The 27,521-nt window shown below is 24.1% G+C and overlaps 1 protein-coding gene across 1 annotated transcript; it reads left to right on the top strand.

The window, feature by feature from the left end:
- The first annotated feature begins 9,187 nt into the window (after positions 1-9,187).
- On the top strand, positions 9,188-14,987 carry LOC145835826 (signal peptidase complex subunit 3-like). The gene is made up of 4 exons (XM_082943556.1): positions 9,188-9,348; positions 10,108-10,178; positions 12,822-13,014; positions 14,348-14,987. The coding sequence occupies exons 1-4, from the start codon at positions 9,206-9,208 to the stop codon at positions 14,472-14,474; spliced, it is 534 nt and encodes a 177-aa protein (XP_082799682.1). The 5' UTR covers positions 9,188-9,205; the 3' UTR covers positions 14,475-14,987.
- Positions 14,988-27,521: the final 12,534 nt, after the last annotated feature.

Below are 27,521 nucleotides of genomic sequence, written 5' to 3'. Positions count from 1 at the left end.
TCACCACTTTTCTGCAATTAAAATTAGTATTATTTTTTTTACTTCTTAACATCATGATTTACAACGAAAGTTTTAATACTTTTTTATTTACAATAATATGACCACTATAAAATCAACTAACTGCAAACAATTCATTTAATTCAGCATCAGTCATATTGCCAATGTTTTTCACATAAAGATTAGTGAAACTATTAGCAGCTTCTTGGCCACGGTTGTAGTTAGATCGATGATATCCTACAAATACCTGAAAATATTTTGTTTAATGATCGTTACACAGAAAACAAAAAAAAACAGTATAAAAAAACATAAATAATATATGAAAAAATTTCAATTATTACTTTACCTAGGTAAAGTATTAAGTCTTTAAGTAGTACGGTAAAATGTACTTTGTAATAACTAGATGCTACTTAAGATCTATTTTTTTTAATAATAAAAATTTGTCTAAAGTCAATAAATAATCAACAAACCTCTTGCTCGTCTTCATCGTTCAACTTTTTCCCATTCATTGATTGGATTGCATTCAGAGCGGAACTTTCATCTTCAAACAGGACGTATCCGTATTTCGTATTGGACAGATTCTCCTTTGGCTTAATTGGTTCTTCAATCTGAATAATGATTTGTTTTGAGTCGGCTTATATTTAAATTTAAAACTCTTTACATTTAGTAAATGGTTTGCATATAAAATAGATACTAGCAAATATTTAACAATGGTTACAAATAGGTAAGCTTTTCCAAACAGTAAAAAATATATGCAGAAACATTTCTCGACTAGAATAAAAAGTTTTCTAATTTTGTTACTAGTTTAAACTTACCTTGCAGGATAATATGGTGCCAAACTGCATAAACATTCGGTTAAATTTCTGCTGGTCGTAAGAGTTGGGGATGTTTTTAACGAAGATGTTGCATTTCGCAGGCTGTTTCTTCTCAAAATCTGGTTCCCACTTCAACACTCTGATTGTTTTTCCGTTAACCTCTTTGTTGTTCAACTCGAATATAGCAATCTCAGCTGTTAAAAAGTGTTTGTTTAACAATAGTTTTTAGTTTTTTTTTTTTTGTATTTTTATACTCATTCTTTTTGTATAATTAAAAATAGACTTACTATTAAAAAAGTAGTTAAAATTTTAGTACAAGAATACAATGAACTTAAGTATTTTAAAGCCTAATCTTTCTATTGTAAAACAACAGGTTAAAATACTACCTGCATCTTGATCAAGCATTTCAACTTGCGCATACTTTTTACGCAACACAGTAAATAAAACTTTAACAGCTACTACTTTGCCATGCTCCGAAAAAGTATCGTAAAGCATCTTTTCATTAACATCGTCATGCAGATCTCCAACGTACAATGTCCTTTGTTGTTCACCAGATTCAGACATTTTTTTTCTTTTAATAACTTGTAATAAAAAAAATAAATTATAAATAGTATAAGAGGACCTGAAAAGTATTTATTGATTTCAAACTTTTCACTAGAAATGAGAAACAAATCATTTAGTTGCTACTTTTTGTTTAGACAGATATTCGATAGTAATTAAGATTATTAAGTATACGTGTGTTATAAATATAAACATAATGAAAAAGTACAACATAACAATTAGATGTAGTATTTATTTGGAACATTCTGCATTTTAGTTTGTTAGTATATATCAGGGTTTCTGAAAGTTTGTGGTATATAGATAAATGCTCTTTTATCTAGATACATAACTATTACAACTGATTAAAAATACTAAACTTAATGTGTTAGATTTAATTTTTGAATAAACAAATTCATTATAAACAAAATAAAACTAGCCTGAGTTACTTTTATAAATAAGTTGAACTAAAAAAACTTAATAACAATTTAATTTATGTTAAAAATTATTTCAAAATTGTAAGTAATACAAACTACCAAATGTTTAAAGAACTCTAAAATAGTTATATAGTGTTTGTAATACTTTTTGTACTTAAACCATAAAAATTTACTAATAAATTTGAATGCAGTTTTACGGATTTTTTTTTCAGGTTTTCTTAATTTTCTAGGCTTTTAAATAACAAGTTTTTTTCTTTTGTTTTATTGTTTAAACATATTTACAGGATAAAAAAATATAATCAATAGTATAAACTAAGTTATAAAAGTACTATAACAATACTTTAAAATATTTACTTTTATTTAAATGAGAAAACATAAATACTAAAACACGGAAAATTTTCGCGAGGATTATAAAAATAAAATATTTTACATGTAAAAATTGTTAAAAGTACAGGTTTTTCAAGGAAAATATTCATTTTCTATGTTTATTTATGCCTATATTGTCAAATTCAAGCTTTTTCACATTACCAGGTTTTTTTTGCATTACTGTAAATAAATTAAATACATTAAATAAAAAATGTAGATAGTAGACCAAAGTTTAAATATCAAAATACTTAAAACTAAATCAATTAGAATTAATTCTTAAAACCTAACCAAAATTTGTCTGATTTAAGTCTGAAAAACGTTTAGTAATCAAAATAACTTTAATGGTGCAAAAACTATACTCAGTAAACTTATCGTGTGTATTTTCAACAATTTACTGAAGTCAAAATTACACCATGATAAAATTAAATTAATTCAGTTTTGGTATTTTTTGAATATTTTATATTAAGCTGTAAGTTTACAAACTAAGTTTCAACTTTTATACAATTAAATTTGCTCAATAAATAACATATTAAATTCTAAATTTGAAATAACAACTTTAAACTTTTAATATGGAATTATCAGGCTTAACAATCTTAAAGTGAAAAAAACCAGAAACTTCCCTGATTAACCTTAAACTTCCCTGAGTTTCCCTGAGTTTTTTTTTAACTTAAAATTTTTATTGATTATTAAAAAAAAAAATTAATTTTAAGATATTAAATAATTAGCCACAAGACTAAAAAATATATAAATAAGCACTTGCAAATTAATAAAATTAACTTTTTTGAAAAAAATATTGAAACTGGTTTAACTAAATGTCATTCTAGATCTAGAAAAAAATTCCCAGATATATTTTAAAAAACCTTAAAACTTTACTGAAATTTTTAGAAAAAACCAAATGTTTCCTGAGTTTCTCTGAATTAAAAATAAAGGTAAAAATTACATGAGGTTTACTGAGTCTCCCTGAGGTTTTCTACAATTTGAAAATTCCCTGAGTTTCCCAGAATTCCTTAGGTTCCCTGAGTGTGTGACAACCCTGAATTATGCTAAGATAGTGTAGGAAACTATTTTGATACATTAAAAATTACTATCTAGAAAATATGATAATTACAAAGTTTCTTCTTACTATTTAAATTTACACTATGATAGGATAAATTAATTATGAAATAGCACTGATTTTTTTAGATTTAAACAACATATATTGAGATTAAAATATAATCTAAATTCATAGTTTTAGTCATACAAATTGAAAGCAAAATAAATCTACTAATACAAATTTTAGTACAAACAATTTAAAAAAAACATAATTACCTCTAAAAGGTTTTTTTTACTCTATCATTGAAAGCAGTTGACTTAAAAAAAATATTTTTAGAAATATAATTTATATTAGACTTGTAAACTTTTTTATAGTTTTTAAAAACTATTTTTTAAAACTATTTTAGAATACAGTTTATAAAATTTTATAGAATTCAAGTGTACTGTACAACAAAAAAAAATTAAAATTTAGAAACTACTTTATTAATTTGCATTACAAATGATAAAAATAGAATTTAAAATAAAGCTGTATAAAACGAAAATGGCTTTTAAAATTTATCAGCCATTTTGTGAAAATATAACAGGGTCGGGTTTTAATGAGACAGTGTTTCCACTAAGATTTGCTGAAGTCATTTTTCTAGATTTTTACCCGTAAGGTATTAGGTTTTTCAAGGGTTTTAATGATTTTCGTTTAATTTTCCAGTATTTTCTTTTTTTTTTGCCTACATTGTCGAATTCCAGCTTTTTTTTCATTACAAGGTTTTTTGGCAACCCTGTTACTAAAATTAATATATTAAAATAAAATGAAAATTGATAGTTAAACAAAGTTTGAATACTAAAATACTTAGAACTAAATCAGTTGGAATTAATACTTTATATCTAACTTAAATTTGTCGGAATTTAATTGAAAAAAACTTATTAATAAAAGATACTTTAATGGTACGAAGACTATACTCATTAAACTTATCATTTTGTATTTTTAGAAAAATACTGAAGTTAAAATTACACCATGATAAAATAAAAATAGTTTAGTTTTGGTAGCTTTTAAATATATTCAATTAAGCTAGAAATTTCAAGATGAATTTAAAGTTTTATACAATTAAATTTGGTCAATAGTTAACATATTTTAGATTCACATTTGAAAGTAAAAACTTTAAATTTATAAAAATGAAAGTATACGTAAATATACTAAAAATCATGTGAGAAATTTTTTTAGTATAACCAACTATCAAGAAAATATATCATATAACATTATAATAGCAAAACCTTAACCTTATTGTTTAAAGTCACACTACATTAAAATAAATAAACTATTAAATTGCACCGAATTATTTTAGTTTTAAAAAACATATCTAGAGATCAAGACATAATTCAAATTAATTTTTTCAATTAGTATTATGCACTTAAAAATTTAATAAATTGCAAAATAAACTCTCTGAAACATGTTTTGGTAATAACAATTTTAATGACCATAATTACTTTTAAAGGTTTTTTTTAAACTATATTATCAAAAACAGTTGACTTTAAAAAAAAACAACAAAACAACACTTTTACAAATATTATTTATCTTAAACTTATAATTTTTTTTAGATTTCTTTAAAACTGCCTATTTAAAACTACTTTAAAATACAGTTTCAAAAATGTTATATAATATAAACTTACTACAAATAAAACAATTCCTTAACTTTTAGAAACTACTTCTATCAGTTTGCATTCTATAATGATTAAAATAAATCTTTTTTAAACGAAAATGGCTTTAAAAATTTTAAGCCGTTTTCGTAATATACTAATAATTTATTAAAACTACAATACAAAGAATAAAATTTATCATAAAAGTTCTTAAAACATTACCAGTTAAATTTAATTTAATATATATATAAAGTAATAGAGGTTAATTTTGAAACTTCATATATGATTTTTAAATTAAATAGTAAGTATTGTGTGTCAATTATTTAACAAAAATAAAAAAGCTCTCAAAACAATTGGTTTTAGGATTTGGTACACGAAAATAATTTTCGGTTATCGAGTCGTACACCACTTGGATACAATAGTATAACGTCTTGTCCAAGACTTTAAAGTTGTAAGAAAAAAAATTCGAAAAATATAAGAACAAGGCAACGTGTTATAGAAAATCATTTAAACTTAATGGTTTTAAGAAACTGAAATATATATTGCATTTACCGTATATTACGTTAAAATGTATCCGTGGAATGCGACTCGATAACCGAAAGTTTCTTTGTGCACCAGGTCCTAGAACCAAATATTATGAGCAATTTTTTTGTTTAATAAAATAATAATAATAAAATTTTTTTATCTCTAGCTTGACATGATTTTGATTAAAAGAAGGTTTTATTGCATCATAATTAGATTTGTCATAGGCTTAGATAAACAAGTAAACTTCTTATTATGCAGACTTGTAAAATGTACTGTAAAAAGAAACACTTTTATTTTAATGTACTTTGAAGGCTGGACTATTTTGCCGTGATTAAAGATAAAAAATGTTTAAAACGAGTTTTTAAGAAATTATTGAAACTGTAGACTTTTTAAACAAATGAAAAAAACGTTTTTTTCTAGTATTAAATTTTTGGTTATTAGCTATTCTTTTGAAAATTATAGTGAAGTCTGAATATCAAAGTTGTACTAAGGTCTACTTGATTTATTTAAAATCTTAAAACCTAGCAAAATTTTGAATATAGTAAAATACAGTTTTCGAATGCTTTTTAAAGCTAGAAAAAGAGTCTAAATTTATAGTTCACTGAAAAAACTTCTTATCTAAGGAATTTCTATATACTTACATTTCATAGTAAAATATTACTATTTAACAGAAGATATGCATTAAATTTTTTTTTAATAGTCTTTGATATTCAAAAAAAACTTAATTTTTAATCCATCCACTAGACGATGAACTATTTTAAAGGAAAGGCCACATACTACATTATTGTCTTAAGCAGATGTAATTACATACAAGATAAAAGCTAGAAAAATAACTTAGAACTATTATTTATTTTTTAAGTATGTTTCTAACTGACTTAAAATATTTAATTAAGTATAATAGGTTTTTTCTATCTTAATGGTTTAAATACTGATTAGAAATGATAAAACTTTTATAAATCATATTTTATTAGAAAACTTATATTTTTAACAAATCTGATGCTGGAAACTTTTGTATTTGTTTCACATATTATATTTTGTAAGATTAACTTTTTTAATTTATTAGAATAATCTATTCCTAGGCCAGACAAGACTAATTTAAAACTTTTCAGATTGCTTAGCGAAGTCAAGCAGTTTTGAGCTTTCATAAATCTCAAGATAATAACTATGTCAAAAAAATCAGTTCCTTCCTTAAAATTATTTTTTTAATTAATTTATATGCTTTTTTATTTTTATTATGAAACATCAAATATTCAAGTTTTCTATATTTGCTCTTAATTTATATTTATCAAAATGAGTTTAGATTATATGCTTCAAACAGTACTAAACCAATAAAATTATTTGTATAAGGTGTTATTAGTATTATGATGTGAGTTTGGTTCTAAATAAATTTTAAGTTATAATAAACCTTGAGTCAAAGTTTGTGAAGTCAATAGGTTCTTAATGGAAGGTTCAAACTTAAAAACCAAAAAAAAAGCTCTTTCATTAAAAATCTATCTTCTTCGTCATTTTTACCAATATTTTTAAAACTTTTACAGAAATTCAATTATTAAATTATAAAGTTTCAAATGCAGAATTTTTTTTTAATTTTGAAAATTATATTTTTGATTAACAAAAAAACTACTTAAATTTTTGTTCTTTATAAAAAAATACATCTTTAATATTTTTAAAATTGCAACCTTCAAAGTCTTTTAAACTATAACATGAACACCTCATGAAATTTTGAGGTCTCTAGCTCAAACAATGAAGAAGAAAATAGATCTTTAATCATTTTTTGAATTTATGTAAAGATTGACCTCAAAAATTTGTGGTCCATAAGTTTGTATCAGAAACTCTTTACAAAAGTAACTACATCTGAAAAGTTTAATGAAATTTTAATTCAATAAAAACTTTTTAGTATTTTGTATTATAGCTTTTATGTAAAAGTCAATGTTATTTTTAGTACAAAAACGTTGGACCCACCCCCCTATGCCCTTAAGTCTTGTTTACTCAGTCATGTTAAGCTCATATCCTACTGCAAAAGTGTTTTAATACTCCAAAAAGTAAAAACTATCCAACTTATACATGGACTTCACTAGAAATCTAACTCCTTATATTTTTTAAATGGGTAGTTTTTAACTTATGATAAACTTTTTGTAACTAATATTTAAAACAAGCTATGTTTTTATTAAAGAGTACAAATAGCTTTATACTAACACAGAAAATTAAGCTTAAAACGCTTGAGAAACTGCTTCAAAGTTTCAGGAGATTTTATATAGGTTAATTAGGTTTACTCCTACTAAAAAGATCTTATTGAACTCTTTAACTTGATTAACATCTTATAAGTTACTTGAAAACTCTTAATATTCTAAAACAAATTTGGTGGCTTAGTTAATACCTTTAGAGCAATACTCTAATTATTAAAACTCATTTTTAGTCTATATGGCCTAAATTATTTTAGAAATATTTTGTCGTTCTGAAAATAATAACACAAATAATTTAAAGTAAAATAAATGTTTAATAAAAGTTGAAATAATAACTTGTGTAGACTAAGTTTTAGAGGCAAGTACCAAGAATATACTATATTTTCATTGGAAACATAGAATTTTTTTAAATTTATTTTATCCTTAAAATAAAATTTGCAGAATTACTAGTTTACTCTCCACTTAAAAATCTTAAATTAATTATTCAAACTATAAAAAATTATTTATAAAATTGACACCCACAAAAATGTTTCAGTTTGATTTATAATTAGTTAAAAATAAAATAGTTTCTTTTATTCTAATTTAGTTTTATATATTTTAGTTTTTAGTTGTTTTGGCTATTAAGTAAAGTTGAGATTTAGTTGTTTTTTTTTTCTAATTTAATATTTTATCATTTAACCTACCATAGCATTCTAGTACTTATTAACTACATCTTTAATTTAATGTTTAGAGTGTTTGTTAAAAGTAATTGTTAAGTTACAAGTTAAGCATATAAGTAGAAACACTTTTCAATCTTGTAAATATACTTTCAAACTTATCTGTAACTAATGCTTTTATAATATATATAACCAAGAATTTAACTTTTTATAAATGTTAATCTCAAATATAGATAAAGTTCACATAAATTCAAAAGTTAAAGGCATAGGGGGTCAGAACCTTTTTATGACATGTTAATCTTATTTTATAGATCTATAACTAAGCTAAAAGTTGCTTTTTACAGTTTATTATAATAAAAAATAGCTTTTGTGATATGAGGGAACAAAGTCGGATAGTCTAATAGATCCTTTAAAGGGCAAAGTTAAAAAATCAAAAAAAAAAACTATATCACAGGGTAGCTAAAAAACCTCAAAACGCAGAAAAACCTTGAAATTAACAATGTTTACATGTTGAGTAGTATAATTTCAATTTGGCACAAAAAATGTATTATATAGATAAAAAATGTGTCATCATGAAAGCTTTTTTTATTAAAAAACACATTAAAAGTAGCTTTACAGTATTTTTTTAATGCTTTTATACTATTTAACACAGTTTTTACCTTAACTTAAATTTAGGCTAAAGATAAACCTAAAAATGTGTACTTTTAATAACCTAAAGGAAATTTGAAAAAACTGAAAAAAATTTGCTAAAAACATTTTGCAACATTTGAAATATATCTTCTGCAACAGTTTTTAAGCAATCTTACTCAAATATTTCTCAGTTTAATCTTAACTTGATAATAAAACACAACCTAGTTGTAGGAATTAAAAAATATAAGTAAAGATATTTTTTCTTAAAAAATTTAAAAATATGTTTTTTTTATCAAGATAGTTGAACGTTATAAGTTTTGTTATTACAAATACACTTTTATAAACTATGCAGTTATATAATCCAAAACATTTTATTCAGAGTACGTAGTAGTTAATACACAATGCACACATTTTGGAACCGAGCAAACGCTCTGTTTGCTTTCACAGTCAGCGTTACTGCGGCAGTTACTTTTGCTGCTTTCCTCACAACCCACTTTCTTGACAACCAGAGAACAGCGGAGATCGGTGTTGATAAGACCATGGTGTTAGTTTCATTGTTTTTTAACAGGGTGGCCATTAAACCTAGAATACTGGAAAAACCTTGAATTTCACCATTTAGGCTAAAAGTCCTGGAAAAATCTAGAATTTGAGAAAATTAGTAAAAAAACCTGGAATTTTAAACAACTTTTACATGTTAAGTAGTAAAATTTCATTTTGACTCAAAAAATCTATCATACAATACAGATAAAAATCTTTGTCATCATCAAAAATTTTATTTATTAAAAAACACATTTAAAGTAGCTTTACAGTATCTTTTCAGTGTTATTATTAATTAAGTTTAAGACATTAACTTTAAACTAAAGATAGACCCAAAAAAGTGTACTTTCAACAATCTGCAAGAAATTTCCAAAAAAACTACACTTAACCCCGTTTTAAGCAGTTTTGTTGTTCAACATCTTGTTAATTTTTTGTATGTATAATAAATGGTTTTGACCTAACCACCTTGTTGTTTTTTTTCTATTTTTGATACTTTTTTAATACTAATGCACAATTCTCTTCAGCTAATTGTTTTGATATTAGGGTACTATGACTTTACTTTGTTTTGTAACATAATTAATGTTTTGTAATAAAATCTAAGTTTTGTAGCTAATTGTAGTGACAGTTGACTTTTACTCAAAACATGTATTAAAAACTTGAATATGTGCATTTTAATTACTCAGTTTGTTTTTATTGATTGCTTATATGGTCAAATAATGATAAGTAATTGTTTCTTTTGTACTTTTGTTTATCAAAGAACTAATAGGAGGAACATCGAAGAATACTATGCAGATATTACGAATGATTTGGGGGTTGTGCACTTCAGTTTGAAAGCTAGTAAGTGACTCTGTTTTATATTGTTATAATATACTACTTTGCTTTTTTTAATTTGCCTAATATTATGTCTATTTATATTTTAGGAAGCTAACTTAAACGGTAACAGGTTTGCCTTACAATCAATCTTGTTTTTTATTTTTACTTTAGAGAGTAGCAACCCTGTAGTAAATAAAAAAGATTAGACTGATTTTTAAATGTTATATAAAGGTTTTGTGTAGAAGAAAGACTAAAATTAGTACTGATTATTGGTGAAGTAAGTTTAGAGCTTTTTTATGCCAACTAGGGGGTTGCCATAAAGTCAGAAATTGTCGGGAAAAAATAAATATATATATAACAAAAAAGACAGGAAAAATGAGGGTTTTTGAAAAAAAGTCAGGAAATTTGATATTAACATTTGCTTTTAATAAGAAGGTTTGTATCACTATAAACTGCACCTTTGCTAATGTTATTATTTTATAAAAATAATTACTTTTGCAATTCAACTTGTTTTCAAGTTTTTAATTAATTTTTGAAATTGATTGAAATGTTTCAAGTTTTTAGTTATGTACTTTTGAATTGCTTTTAATTAAGAATTTAGTTTAAGAGTCAGATTTTTTTCTGCAAGAAATGTGGCAATCCTGCTTATATTCATCAGTTTATCACTATAAAACTTATATTATAATTTATTTACTCATCCAAAGTTTTTAAGTTTTGTTGTTCTTGTTAATGTTTTATTTTTGAGCAATGCAATACAGGGTTGCCAAAAAACCTGGAGATTGACATTTTAGGCAAAAATAACCCTTAAAAACCTTAAATTTTATTGAAAATCAATAAGAAACCTGGAATTTAATTTTTACTTTTAAAGTAATGAAGTTTTTATTAGATACAAAAAATCTATCATGTACAATTTTTTTTGGTATTGTAAGTTTTTTATATGAAATACTTTTGAAGTAGCATAACAGAATCTTATTAATATTTTTATACAACTTAAGACTGTGTTTTACCATTAATTTAATTTTATGCTAAAAATTAACAAAAATACTTATATTCTGAAAACCCAGATAAATTTTTCAAAAAACATTAGGCAATCCTGTACAACAGTTTAATGGGATTTTATAAATAAATTCAGGGTTACCACATACTAAGGCTACTTATGATATCTCAGGCTAGTTTTAAATATTGTAAAACTCTAGTCTACTTATAATAGTTGAAACTTTTTTTTTATAAATCTGACTTCATATATCTCAGACTAATATTTTATTTAAAACACTGTTTTATCAAGTCCATTTTAATTTTTTTTATAACTTTATAAAGCTTTTATTAATAACAATTTCTATCAGTTTTAAGCTCAAGTTATTTAATATTTTCAATAAAAATTGATAATACTTTCAAAGATGCAACAACATTTCTTACAAAATTATATGAAAGCTTAAATTATAAGTTTTTAATCAGTTTTTATAGCATATAAAATTTTCATTAACTATGAAATATAGTTGTTTTTGTTAAAAGTTCTCAATACGAAGAGCAGACCTCAACATTCTCTCGTCAATTTTATCTGACTCAATATCAAAAACTCACTAAAAATATTTCTTCTATTTTCGAGTTTGAGACCTCAAATTTTTAGAAAATATTTTAGACTTTGAATGTTTGAATTTTTAAAACATCAAAAAAGTTCTTATTTAATACTAAAAAAATAGGTTTTTTTTCTTAATAAGTTTGTTTTTCTTTTAATTAAAAAGAAAGTTGTAATGATTTTTGAAATATTAGCAATGTCTTGCAGTATAAATTTTAAAAGAATTGGTTAAAAAATTATGGAAAAGATTTAGGGATAAAAAATTATATGGCAAAATACAGGGTTCCCACTTCCTCTATAAATCCCTAGAAATTTGCAATATTCTGAAAAGTCCCTAGAAAAAAATTGAAAAGTTTGTAAAAATCCCTAGAAATTATTTTTTAATTGAAATTATTTTTATTGAAACTTGAAAACCAAAACAGCAACACCGCGTGGTTGAAATTACTTCAAGTTATTTAAGTACAAAATTGTGACTCTGTGGCGCCATCTGGCATATAAAATTTTTCTCTATTTATATTAAATACAATTTGTCTAAATTTTGCTTATTTATCTAAAATTAGAGCTCAAAAACCTTCGAACTTTCGTAAATTTTATATTAAGACTGTGCTTCTAAATTGTTAATGACACGTTTTCTTTTATGTACCTTAAAAATATATTTGTAATGTACAAAATTCAATGTTTTTTTTTAATTAATTTCCCTATAAATTTGCTATATTTCATGGGTTTCCCTATAGTTTATTTTTTGAAATTTTAGTGGTAACCATGTAGATAAACTCTTCAAAATAAGATCATCTTGCAAAAGTCAAGGCTGACCCCACCTTTTGAACACAATCCACTAAAAACTCATCTCCAAAACTGAAAAATAATAAATAGCTTGAATAATAACAACCCATCACAACACTAAATACACTAAACATGATATATCCCATAAACGCTTAACAGAAAAAAGTAAACACACGTATCAATTACTAAACTTCCAGACATTATTATTTACTTGACAGGCGTGTTCCATTACAAGCAGTTGTACTTGAATTAGCTTTACCCAAAAAATAAAAAACAATAAATTAACTACAATTGTTCCATCACAACAGACTTGACGGACGTGTTCAACTGGAACTGCAAGCAGTTGTTCTTGTACCTTCTGGCGGAATACGAGACCGAGGACAACAAGGTGAACCAGGTGGTTTTGTGGGACAAAATCATCAAGAGGGGGGAAAACGCCAACCTCGATTTGAAGAAGATGAACACAAAGTACTACTTCTTCGACGACGGCAACTTTCTCAGGTTTGCACAATTAATGAGACAGTTTTTTGTAATAGGTTTTAAATAAGTAATAATTAATACCTTCTGTAAGTAGTTTGAATTAAGTAATATATTTTTGAGGGTTGTATTGTTTTTACTTCAAAATATTTGTTTTGTTTAGTACTTTATACTTATATTTAGATATATATTTTCAGTACTACTATTTGATGATGGCAACTTTCTCAGTTTTGATTATTATAGATATAGATTATGTGATAGATTTCTGCTAAATGACTTTTTTGGGGAGCAAAACAAAAAATTTTAACGAACACTTTGCATTTTTTACTTCAAAAAAAATTCAAAGTGTTTGTTTGTATTTTTATATAATGGATTATTAGTTTAATTAATCTCTTTTTTTAATACTAAAGTACATAGATCTAATCTTACTATAAAGTACAAACTTGTTTAAAAGTTTTTATTATTTAAAGAGTAAAATATGCTTTATTAAACTTTAGAAGTTAGCTAGTGATGTTGGTATGTTGTACCGTTTTTATTGTTTTGTTTATTTCAATTTAAAGTATTGTAGTTTATTCGTTTTTTAATTAAAAGTTTATTTTGATATTTCCTTCATAAATAAGTTGATTTTTGTTAAAATTTGGAAATTATTTATGCTTTTTGAAAAGATGTATTTAAATTTATATTTACAGTTTAACTCCTTTTAATTTTATATCTATCTAAAATCTAGTATTTTGTAAATTTTAAACTGATACTTTTTTTTTTTATAATATCATAGTTTCTTAGTCATAATATAGATTATTTTCAATACTATAATTAGGCAACTTCTTTAGAAAAAAGAAAATTGTAGTATCATTTTCAAAACTTTTTTTATGGTACTGAAGATCTTTAAAACATTTTTAATTTTTGGGCTAATTTTTTAAAAAACAAAGTTAAATTTTAGGCTTTAGTCTTATAGAATAGCAAAAGAAATCTTCTCACAAAGAAGCTCAATTCGTTTGAACTTTATTAAAATTTATAGATAGTTTTAACAGCTGAATAGTGAAAGTGCGGTACACATCAGATATCATATAGAAAATACTAATTTATATTGGTATCCGCAAAACGTTTCTAAATATTTTATGATTTCAATAAAATCGTTTTCACATTAGCTTTAGTAAGTATGCTATACAGTAAAAACTAATACTTAAACAAAGTGGGGGAAATTAAATAGTTAGAATATAATTAAAATATTTACTGTTTTATAAGTTTATAGAATTATGTTTTTTATTTGTAACTGTATAAAAATGCTATCTTCACAGGGTGAAGGAAATAATTAGATTACAAACAATACTTTTACTAAAAGCCAATATTTTCACAGGGGAAAAGAGGTGAAACTGTCGCTTCACTGGAACGTGATACCGAATGCCGGGTACATGTGGATGGTTCCACCCAAGAGCCACCATTCGTTCGTCTTCCCTGACAAGTACATGAGCAAGAGGTATTAAGTGCAATAAGTTGGTAGAAATAAGTTGCTTCTATTGAGTATTTGTTGTATAAATAAGTTTTTCTTGAAAAAAAAACAATAATTTCGTTTGTATAGGCCTCACTTCATACTAAGTAATTTATTGTAAACGTATTTTTCTCAAAAAAAAAAGTATTTTGTTTCACCTACTACTGAGTATTTTATTGTTGTTGCATCTAATCTTTTTTTTACTTCAATTTCTAAGAGTTAAGTTATTTTTTGACGAATGTTTTGTTGCTATAACTGATAAATATTTCAAAGTTTATCTTTATTAATATGAGATGAATTATCCACTTGAAATATGTACATTTTTACTTATTTAGGCTACATTTATAGTCGTATAAAATTCACTTTGTTGTTATATTCTAAACTGTCCACCTAAAAAGTATTTTTTTTACTTTTTTTAATTTCTAGTTAAAATTACTTTAGACTGTAAAAATAGGTGATTAATTTCTTCGTAGCAGTTTTTTATTTGATACTCGGAAAAAACAAGCTAAAGCAGTTGTGTATTTACTTTATATTTGGTGATATATTTTGATACTTTGTATTTCAATTTGTACTCAATAAATTTTTAGTTCTTGTTATATCATTACTTCTGTTTTGTTGTTGCATTTTAAATGGAAGTTTCAGTTTTATTTTGTAAACTTACTGTTTTAAAAAATCATTTTTGAAGTAGTTAGAGACTCAGTTAAAATACTTGGAACAGAAATATTGATCTTAATTTAATTTTTTAATGACTCGAAAAATAATAACCAGTTTGTTAATAATTTGTTTATTTGAATGTAGCTTATAGTCCGTTTTAATCAATATACTTCTCATAATAATTCTCCAAAACAATGACAATGCAAGAAATATTGTACTGTCATTACAATGCTTCTTACCAAAAACTTTATTAAAGATTGTCTAAGTAAAAAGTTTAATTTTAAAATGATTACAATAGTTTTAAGTAAAATGCTAATAGCTACTATACAATGATTTGCATAAAAAGTTTTTTTTTTCTTAACTAAGTAGTATAATTTATCAATTTTAAACAGTTTTTTATATAGAGATTTGTGGTTAAATTATTACTCTGACTTTTGTAGAATATTTTTTTTATTATTAAAACAGAGGTCGTCAAGCTAAACTAAATCTTAGCACCCCAGATCGCAAAATAAAATATTTACGGCTCCCAATGTACAATTTTCTCATAATATTTAGTGCAGAATTTCCCAAACCTTTATCAAAATATAGCCTCCTTAAAATAAATTGAAAAATCCATGGCTCCCTCTCATAAGATTGCTAAAAAAACTACTTAAAAAACTTTTTTTTTGCTCTTCATCATCAACTCAAGAATATCTAGTGTATCAAAGTATGACCTCATGGGCCCAAAAAGGTTTCTTGATCTATTTTTGGAAACCCTGGTCTAATGAAAGTTTAAAAATTAGCTTTTAAAACACATAGACCTTTTTTTTGGTCTTCATCCGGAACTCAAGAATATCTAGTGTAAGTTTCAAGTTTAAGGACTGTTTTTCATGCACACTCAAATAAGTTTCGTCCACACTATTGCACATTAGTACGCACTTTGACCACCACTGATTTAAGCTACCAGAATCTCGGCTACCACTTTATTAGGTTAGTTTAAATACTTATGAAAGCTAACTTTAGTTTTTTTTTCAGTTGTTTGGAATCTAAGGTTTGTACGCAATTCTGTTTTTGCAAAACTCTGGCTAGTTGTAGACTTTTGAAGCCTGATTACAGCTTAGTTCAGTTTTTAGCTCGTGCATAAAAGAATTTGTTCCAATTACTTCAGGATAGTTTTTAGACATTCAGGACAGGATGAAAATTTTTAACTTTAAAAAGCAACAATCCTTTACAATTTATTGTAACTTAACTAAAATGAAGTTTTCAAAAATACTTTTATTAGATTTTGAAACAGTTGAAAGCAAACGTGTAATTTTAGTTTTGTTTAAGTCATTGTGCTCATAATTTATAAGTTTATATTTTATTTAAAAAATCTTCCACTCAGTATAAACATTTATTTCAAAAATAACACAAGTTTTATGAAAGGTTTTTATGAGCTATGTTATTTTTATAAATCCTCCGATCAATGTAAAATTACTAATAGCAGTTGTGAGGTTTTAAAATACGTTGATTTGTAAAAAATATTTTTATACTTATAAAACTAAAAACTAGTTGTAGATAAAACTAGTTTATTTAAAACAAAATACCAAAAATTAAATTAAAAAACAAAGTTAAAAATTTCTTTAAGTAAATCTGCTTTTGAGTACAGAGAAAACACATTAGTTTAAATAAATGGAGTACCTTTCTAAATTTTTGTTAAAAAAAATATGTAAATTACCGTTTCTTAAGTATTGTTCGAAAAATACTCAGTTAAAAGTAAAATTTGGTTTTGCCAAAAAATTATAATTTAATGTATAATACGATTTAAGTTAAAAGTTTGGAGATCCTTTGTACTAGCTGTTTTAGTTTCTTTTAAAGCTTACTTAGACTATTGATATATATATAAGGGTGATTATTTTTACAGCTGCTTTTGATTTTCCGGCTGAAAGAAAAATATGTTTTAGAAATATCATAAAAACACTCTGCGCAAAATTTTAGATGATTTGAAGAAACTTTTATTTTGGCACCAATATTATCAAAACCACCCATACATAATTTATAGGATCCAAAAAATGCGACCTTGGAGTTTTAGGCTATTTTTTCTTACGTGTGGCTAATAATCATACATATACATTCTGAACAATTTAAAACTACTTAAAGAAAGTTTTAATGGCCGCATTTCTTGATTTTATGTATTTTTTATCACTTTTTGTAAGTTTTCTTGAATATTTTTTCAAACATCAAGAAATTCCAACACAAAATGTTCTTTAAACTGTTCACAATGTGTTTGTGTGATAATTGGCCACATGTAAAAAAGTTTCAGCTAAAAACTTCCAAAGTCCTATTTTTATAATCCCTTACATTTTGTATTGGAATAGTTTTTAATTATTAAAATCGGTTGTTTCCAAGGTTAAAGTTTCTTCATCTAAAACTTTGCACATAGTTCTTTTTTTATGATATTTCCGAAAAATAATTCTTTTTATGCCAAAAACTCTTTTTCTCGGTTACCGATCTTGGAAAAAAGTAGCTGTAAAATTAAGGACCCTAAAATATATAAAAAGGGAAAACCAAAACTTAAAAGTCCTAGCAATATATGTTTTTTTAAGTAAATAATTTCTTACGTATACTATCGTTGCCTTCTTTTTTAATAAAAACTTCCCTAAAAAAGCTAATTAGTGTACTAGATAAACTATTCCGAGAAAATTTAAGTAATGAAAGATGCACTCTTAATTGAGCTAATAGTAAATACTGATAATTAACTTCAATTTTTTGTTACCTGGGTATTGAAACATTATTTTCAAGTTCTTTTATTATAAAAACTTCTTTTAGATTGAAGTTTTCCTCACTCAAAACTTTTTAGAATCATCGCCTACTTTACAGTCTGTTTGGTTTTAAAATACTTAATAAAATTGCAAAAAGTACTCTAAGTCGATTCTTAACTTTTTTATAGTCTAATCTTAAATAAGTCAAGAAAAAGCAGCTTGACTTTTTATTAAAGCTAATTTAAAATGTTTTATTTAAAAACACGGTCTGCAATAATTATCATATTTGAAGTAAATGTACCTTAATTTAATCTGTTTAAAACTTATATCTAAACTAACAAAAGTACAAAGTAACTGTTTTTTATCTTCAGAAGTCTTTTTTACTCGTATTGAAATTTGATTTAAGTTTATTTTAATTCAACTACTAACTATTTTTAAATTGGTTTTTATGAATTACTTCTATTCTCTAACAGTATATTAAATTCTGTATTTTTTTACTAAAATTAAGTACTTCGTTTTAACTAATTATTTTTTGATGAAAAATTTTTACCAATGTATTTATATTTAACTTATATAACATCGATAAATATTCTGAATTTTTTCATAGAAGTTACTACAAAAAGTTAGAGACTTTTTAGATTATTGCTAAATACATAAATGATTATTTAAAATATAAGCTATTATGCATATGTGGAAATATGTTATTTGTAATCATGTTGTAAGAAAACTGAAAAATGATATAATACTACAATTTTATGAGAAAAAAAAACTTTTACGAACACTAAAAAGTTACTATCCAATAAAAAGGAAAGAGTATAAGCAAGTAATTGAAGTTACATACCTGATAAGGAAGTATTACATCATTTGCATATAATTATTTTTTTTAATAAAGTATACGATTTAATAAGATCTAAAAAAAATTAAGAGAACTTTAATTCCTAAATAAGGTTAGCAAGCTAAGAATTAAGTTTAAAAGCCTTCCTTTTGAACTAAGAGATGGTTTTAAAGGTTACAATTTAAAAAGGCAGTTACAGTTTAAAAGACTCCAATTTACTTTAAAAGGCTCAAACTGTGCAAGCTTATAAGTATAAGCTTATAAAAAATAACTATCGTGTATCTTTGATAAAAAATGTCGTTCTAAATATACTTGTGTAATGAACTAACCTTTAAAACTATATAAATTTAAAATGCATATTTAGAAATAAAAAATAACGGCTTTAATTTTACTAACAATTTTATTACCCTTTAATTTTTGCTTTAAAATGCTTCTTAAAATTTTCTCATAAGGATCGCCATAATTTCAAACTTTTATTTCCATAGTTATTAGAAAAATAGTTTAAACACTCGAACTTAAAACTTCAGTAATTTTTATTTTTATTGATCATATACGTGCTTGATAGAAAATGTCACAACAGATCGTAATGAATTTTAAAAGATGAAAATGACTTTTTTTTTTGCATTTAACCTAGTTAATATTATCTTAAATATATTTAAGATAATATTAACTAGGTTAAATGCAAAAAAAAAAAGTTTTTATACTAATTTAAAAGTAACTATCTTCCAAGTAGTTTTTTTAACTTAAAAACTTATTTTTTACCGCTCGTCAAAAATTGTAAACAAATATTAATAAATCAGCGACTTTAGCAGTTGATTTTCATCTTTTAAAATTCATTACGATCTGTTGTGACATTTTCTATCAAGCACGTATATGATCAATAAAAATAAAAATTACTGAAGTTTTAAGTTATTTCTATATTCAGTTATTGAAACTTTTGTAATGGTTTTTGTTGCGTATGTTTTTAAGATATAAAGTTTTGTAAATTTTTTACAAACTACTTTTATTGTTTTCTTCTTTAACAATTAATAGTGAGTAAACTGAAAAAATTAAAATAATTTTCCAGTGAACAGCTTAATTGTTTTAAAGCGCTTAAAAAACTTTTCATATGTAACTAGAAGTACCGAACAGAAAAATATAAAACAATAAGATGACACAATACAAAAATATACACTATACAGTCTAACTAAAATTTCGTGTTGTATTTGTATAATGATCAAAGCATTGTTTTGCTAAAAATCTATTGAGATAAAAATAAATGTAAATAATTAATTTGATGGCTTTTACCGGTAAAATATATTAAATAAATTTGTTACTTAAATTAAGACCAGTTATCGTGATCCATTTATTTTATAGAACAAGAGTTTAAAAATTACTACATTCGTCTCCTGATAAATTTTTAAAGTAGTTAGTACTAATACCAACATTACTATTTAGTTTTTATTAAAACAATGTTGCTTGCTAAGCAAATATATTTTTTTCAGCTGAAACTAAAAGTAATTGGGAAAAACTTTAAAACTCAAAGAAGAGTTATTTTAATAACTGGTTAAAAATTTGAACTAAACTGATGACCGAGAGGTTTTTTTGTGTATCCAGTCTGTTCCTTGAATCAAAAAATTTGAGCAATTTTTTGTTTTTGTTCAATAAATCACTTAACTAATGTTAAACTTAAAATTTTAATAACTAATTCAATTTGGTGATTGTGACTTAGCGTCTACTTCAATTATCCTTGAAATTAATTCAAAGCGACTAAGATTTTAAACCCAAAATTAGTATATTTATACTAGCTCTTTTATTAAATAATGATATATTGTTTCAAGTACGACTTCACGTTTCGGAGTTCGGAAAGTAAATGATTAGATTGAAGCTAAATTATCGTTTATTGAACAAATAAAATACAATTTAAATACTCGTCTTAGGATCTGGTGACTATCCTAAGCTTATCGAGTCGCGCATCACGGATACCTTTTAACGTCTTGTCCAGGTCCAGCAACCTCAATCAAAAGTCATAGGAAAATAGGTCATATGAAAATCAAATGGACCATTTAGCTTATAAAAAGAAATAGATTAAATGGAAACAAATTTTAACAGAAAGTTGCTATTTCAAACTTAAAATTAATATAAAGTATATTAGTCTATATGAAAATTTTGTAGCATTTGTTTTAAACACGTTTTAATTTGGTGTCTATAAACAAAAATTAAGACTATTTAAAGTAACTTATTTAGTTTTTTTGTCAGAATTTAAATTACTAAACAACACTGATATTTTACAATTTTTTTTTAAAATAACATATTCGTACTTTAAGAATAAATTTATTTTTTATTTTTTAGTACGTTTTAAGGTAAGTTTTTAGTTTTTGAATCGATAACCGAGAGATGTTTTTGTACACTAGTAGATGCTTAGACCTTTTTTTTTTTTGATTATTTTCGTTTTTTATTTAATAGACTTATTTTTACTCTATTATGACTAGAAAATGATCAAAAATAACCTTTAAAGATACTATTGTATTTTCTTAGAATAAAGGCTAACTTTGGCATATTTAACTTCTCAATAAGCATAAATACTACAACTTATCAACATATATATCTCAATTTATTTTTACTGTTAGGAGGAAGTGTTAAATCGGATAACCTCAAAAAGTAATTAACTTGTGAAAAGTAAAAAAGTTATGTAGATATTTTTTTTAATAAGAAGTTTGATTTTTATCGAATTTAATTATATTTTCAATTTTAACTTTTATTTTTTAGTTCAAGTTCTAGAAATTTCTTAGAAATTCAGTGTATTTCCAATTAGCAATATTTTGAATAGTGAATAACGAACTTGTAACCAAACATTTATGTAACCAATGCAATACTATGTTAATTTTGGGAAATCGCTCATGCATAAAGTGTTATGCCATGATTGCATCATGGAGTAATGTTTTATAATTCATATTATGAAGTCAAAATTGTGGCTCATTGAAGAAAGATTATATGAAGAAAATCAAATGATTTATGATTTTAAATTGTAAATTGAGTATTGCAATTCTAAGTAAAGGATTATAAACCAAGTATAAATATTAATTATTATTATTATTTTATTTTTTATTTCTTATGGTAGAAAGTCTCACCTAAAAAAAAGAAAGAAAAATTTTAATAATTAAGTAGTACTAATTGAGTAAAATAAATATTAAATTAAAATATAGTAAGCAACTTTTTTAAAACTAAAACTAAGGGTTGCCAAAAAATCTGAAATTTTAGAAATTTTGAAAAAAAACCTGGAGTTTTGAACAAAAATCACTAAATAACCTGGAAAATCTTAGAATTTTAAACAATTTTCATATGTTTAGTTGTAAAATTTTTATTTGATACTAAAAATCTACCATAGAGACGGAATTTTTTTGTCATTATCAAAATATTTATTTAATTGTATTTTATTGTAAAAATTTACCAGTCTCAAACTCTACCCCTTTCAACACTTAACGTTTTTTGGGGGATTCAATTTTATTACATTTTTCTTATATTAGTTAAAGAATTTATTAAAAGATTCATTTAAAGTAGTTTAACAGTATCTTTTTAATGTTGTTACATTACTTAGCACAGTTTTAAACTTAGCTTCTAACTAAAAATAGACTCAAAAACGTGTACTTTTAAAAACCTGGAAGAAATTTCTCAAAAAATTTGGCAACTTGATTACTGCAAATATTGATCATGGATACCTTGGTTTTAAAATAAACAAATTAAGATAAATTTAAAAAAAGGAGCCCTATATAAATATATAAATGGGTTGCTCTTGTAGAGAGGACAACTCTTAACAAACATGTAATATGAACGTATACAAAATTGAATTTTTTTGGAGGAGACTGTGTGGTGTCAATGATAGACTATGGTTTTCATCGTTAATATTGGTAGTAATAGGTTTAAAAAAGAAAGCATATTATTATTTTTTCTTTTAGAATCAACCATGTTTTCTACAAGTTGATCTTATTTTATAGAGTTTTTTCCAAGCTTTAAGATGCTTTTTATTGTTTATAAAAAATTAAATTATTTTTTGAGATATAATCAGTCAAAGTTGGGCCGCATAATAGGTTCCCTATGGGAAGGGAAAACTAAAACAGCAAAAAAAGACTATTTCATTTAAAATCTATCTCCTCCTACATTTTTCAAGCAATCTTCTTCAAACTTTCACAGTTTAATCTTTATACAATAAAAAATAAATGTTACTTTGGATTTAAAAAAAAAAAATTTAAAAATATATTTTTTGAAAAAAAAACACTTTTTTTTTAAATTTTTGTGATAAAATTTTTGTTTTTTTAAATTACTAAAGTTCTAAAGTAAAATTTTTTCCTTTTATTATAAGGAACATTTCCTAAAAATTTGAAGAAGATTGCTTGAAAAATGAAGGAGGAGATAGATTTTTAGTGAATTTTAAAATTTCTGAGAAATTTGACCCCAAAAAATTTGTGGTCCATATGTTTATATTAGAAAATTTTTACAAAAAATCAAATATCTCAAAAGTTAAATGATATTTTTGAATTCTATAAAAACTGGCTTGTAGTTTGTACTTGAAGCTGTCATATAAAAGCCAAAGTTAATTTTTGTAAAAAAAAAAAATGGTGGACCCCCCTATGGCCTTAATTAAAGTTTTAGATAAAACTTATTAAAGTTATTTACAAATATATGGTGTGAGGCTTGATGACCAAAAGGTTATTCTGCACACCAGTCCATTGACCATAGTTGTGACCGTTCACATTTTTCTTTTATTCTACATTTCTACAAAATAGTGCACATATTTAAGAATATTTATTCAAATCAAAACTTAAGACTTCACATATATATTATTTTTGAAGAACCCATTTATACAAAACATTAGCAATTGAAATTTTAAAGTAACAATATTTTTCAAACAAATGTAAGTTATTGGTATATACAGTTTGTCTCAAAAAATATGGGTAAAAATTATTTTTTTCTTATTTTGGACATTTTGAAAAGTTGTATATATAATTACTTAGTAATTTGAAACTTAATAAATAATTACTTGGATCTTAATTTTGATCATAATAATTTTGCACTCATGTAATATCTGTTTGTTAATGTTTTAGTGGATTATAATTTGAGATAAAACTTAATTTATACTTTATTGTTCTTAATCAAACAATGATTTTTAACTCAAACTTGAGTTTTTAACTCATTGTTATAAGGGATACAACCTAATAGTATAAAGTACATTATAATTTTTCTAACCCAGTTTAAAAGCTTAAATCAAACCATATTATTCGAGTAACTATAATCAGAATTAAACCCTACTTTAACCTATTTCTTAATTTCTAAGATTATTAATTTAGTTAGTGTAAACGATGCTTAACTTCTTTTAGTAATATTACAGTTTATTTTATCATTAAAAATAGTTTTATTTTAATGTATAAAATTTAATTTAATCTTAATAATTAATTGTAAGTAAGTAATTAATACATTAAGGTATGTAATTATAATTAATATCTGTATAATTTTTATTTATTTATAACTTTAAGAACTATTTTAAATTTCTAATGCTTATAAAAGAAATACATGTTTAATAAAGACATTAGACTTAAAATAGTTAAATAATTTAAATGTCATATAGTTCTGATTGAAACAAATCCAACTTTGATGTAGTTAATGATCTGTCTGTTATAGTTTTTAACTTGCTTGATTACTATAATAATCAAACATTTTGTTTGATTTTTTATTCTATAGTTAAAATTGTCTATAACTTTGTAATATTTAGGATAATATAACTTTGTAATATACAATGTTATTTGTTTGTAAAATTATAATACTATTGTTTGATTGTCTTGAGAACAAAAGAGTATTTTTTATTATTTTTAAACTGATAATTTTTATGACTTTAATAATTAGCTTAGTTAAAATATTAGTAAAAAGTATTTCATCAGCCACTCTCATTTTTATTTCAGACATTTTTGATAATTTATGTTTTTTTTTTAACCACATTTTAACTGGTTTTTGTTGATAAGTAAAACTGAATCTGTTTCAAATTGAATTATACCAATACTTTATACGTTTTAAAGGCTGTGGTTAGGGGTCCAAGCATTTTTACAAAAACTTAAGTTTGTTTTTATACTATTTAATATATAAGAACTTTAAGTTTGAAAAACCAAGTATGCAATGTTTTTTCATTGTCAATGAGTTAAATATAAAAATATTACTATATACACATTAGGGTGCTTATTTTTTGGCAAGTTTTGATTTTCCAACTGAAAAAAGTTTTGTGTTTTGAAAATATCATAAAAACACTCTGTGCAAAATTTTGGATGATTTGAAGAAACTTTTAACTTGGCAAAAACCAATTTTATGGTAACTACCCCAATGCAAAATGTATGGGATCCAAAAAATAAGACTTTTTAAGCTGAAATCTTTTTACATGTGGCTAATTATCACACAAACAACTTAAACAATTTAAGAACAGTTTAAAACAATTTAAAGAAAGTTTTATTGAGACATTTATTAATTTTATGTAGGTTTTATCACTTTTTGTAAGTTTTTTGAAATTTCCAGATTTTTATTCAAAAAACAAAAAACACTTCCATAAAACTTTCTTTAAATTGTTTTAAATTTTTCTTAATGGTTTTGTTTGATAATTAGCCACATGTAAATATATTTTCAGCTTAAAACTCCTAAATTCCTATTTTTTGGATCCCATTTGTATTGCTTTGGGGTGGTTGATTTAAAATTGGTTTTTGCCAAGGTGAATGTTACTTCAAATCATCTAAAATTTTGCACAGGATGTTTTTATGAAGTTTCCAAAACATAATTTTTTTTTTAGCCGGAAAATCAAAATGGCCAATACATAAGCACCCTAATATACATATCTTCAAATTCTTAGCTATAACCATAAAGTTCTATAAAATATTCTTTGCAAGACATTTCTAGAAACAATTCAGGGAAAAGCAAAAATACAAAAAAAAAATTCTTAATAAAAAAATACTTATTTTTCAATTTTGTTTATTTTTAAAGACCAGACTAGTTTAATTATAAAACAATTGCTTAAAATTTTTAGAAAGTATACAATTTTGATTAATCAGTCTAATTAATTATTTTACTTTGCATAATCTAAAAAACTTGAAACTTGATAAAACTCTCCTTACCTGCTTAGTCTCAAAAGTATATAACACTGATTATAAATTTTATAAGTTAATTAATTGTATTTTAGTTTTTGATATTAACCTTTCTTTAAAATTGTTAAGCATCTTATTATATATATAGTTTATTGAACAACAAAAAAAGCGCTCAAAATAATTTGTCCTAAGATCTGGTGCACAAAAAACCTTTCAGTTATTTGTGCACATATCACATTATTATTATTATTACATTATAGTAATTACATTATTTTTTATAAAAAGTAATGATTGTACTTTTTTTTTGCTCAGTAATGATAGTATATTTTTTTATTCTAGTTTGACTTAATTAAAAAAAAAAAATTAAAGAATGTTTTATGAAATGACTCAAAGTTTACTTTTTAAGTTCAGATACTTCAAAGAACTGTATTATGCTAGAATAGACTTTTTTTTCATGAATATTTTAGTATTTTCAAGAAATTTCTAGATTTTTCTATAACTTTCTGTAAATTTCAATAACAATAACAAATAAAGAGTTGACACCCACTCAGTATATTCAGTGTATTTAGGATAACTCAAAACAGCTTGAAGTTTTTGAAAGTTTCAGTTTGACTCAGACCAGTTTGTTTTCAATAAGAAAAGTCAAAATAGTTTTTTAAGTATTTTATAATATAAGTTTAGTTTTTTTCTAAATCTTGAACGAAATTTAGTTCTTATTTATTCAATATTTTGATATTTTTTAACCAGTTTTTCACAAACTTCATTTGTATTGATTTAAAAAAGTTTAAAAAAAAATAATATTTCAAAAAACTTAAGATGTCTTAGGACAGACAGTTTTTGAACGCCTTGGATATAAAACGTCATTCAGGACATTTTTTGACTTAAAGATTGAAAACCTAGATAAGTTTTTAAACAACCAGTTGATTTATTCTTATGCTTTGTTTTACATTAATATTTAGGTATTTCCAAATTTTTTTGGATTAATTATACTTTTTAAATCAAAATTAAATCAGATATAATGAGTAATTTATGTACCAGTCCAGTATTTTCTAGTTTGTATGCATAAATATATATACAGGGTTGCCACTTTACTTGGAGTCCTGGAAAAACCTTGAATTTGACAATTTAGGCAAAAAAAAAAACCTGGAAAAGCCTGGAATTTTGGAAATTTTGAAAAAAACCTGGAAAAAACTGGAATTTTAAACAAAAATCACTAAAAACTGGAAAAAACTGGAATTTTAACAATTTTCACATGTTCAGTAGTAAAATTTTGATTTGACTCCTAAAATCTGTTATATAAATAAAATTATTTTGTCATCATCAAATTTTTATTTTGTTAAAAAAACATATAAAGTTGCTATACAGTATCTTTTCAATGTTTTATACTATTTAACACATTTTCTTACCCCAAACTTAACTTTAAACTAAAAATAGACCCAAAAATGTGTACCTCTAAAAACCTGGAAGAAATTCAGAAAACCTGGAAAAAAATTTGAAAAAAACAAGTGGCAACCCTGTATATAGCACATAGCAGGGTTGCCACTTTACCTGGAAACCTGGAAAAACCTTAAAAAACCTGGAATTTGACAGTTTAGGCAAAAAACCTGAAAAAACCTGGAATTTTGATCAAAAAACATGGATTTTTTAATAATTTTAACATTTTCAGTACTAAAATTTCAATTTGACACAAAAAATCTATCATATAAATAAGATTTTTTTTGACACCATCAAAAGTTTTT

This window comes from Thalia democratica, chromosome 5 (genome assembly GCF_965202585.1).
Source record: "Thalia democratica chromosome 5, ktThaDemo2.hap1.1, whole genome shotgun sequence".
NCBI lineage: Eukaryota > Metazoa > Chordata > Thaliacea > Salpida > Salpidae > Thalia > Thalia democratica.
The sequence above is the reverse complement of the archived record's forward strand: the minus strand, read 5'-3'. Positions and strand labels throughout refer to the sequence as shown.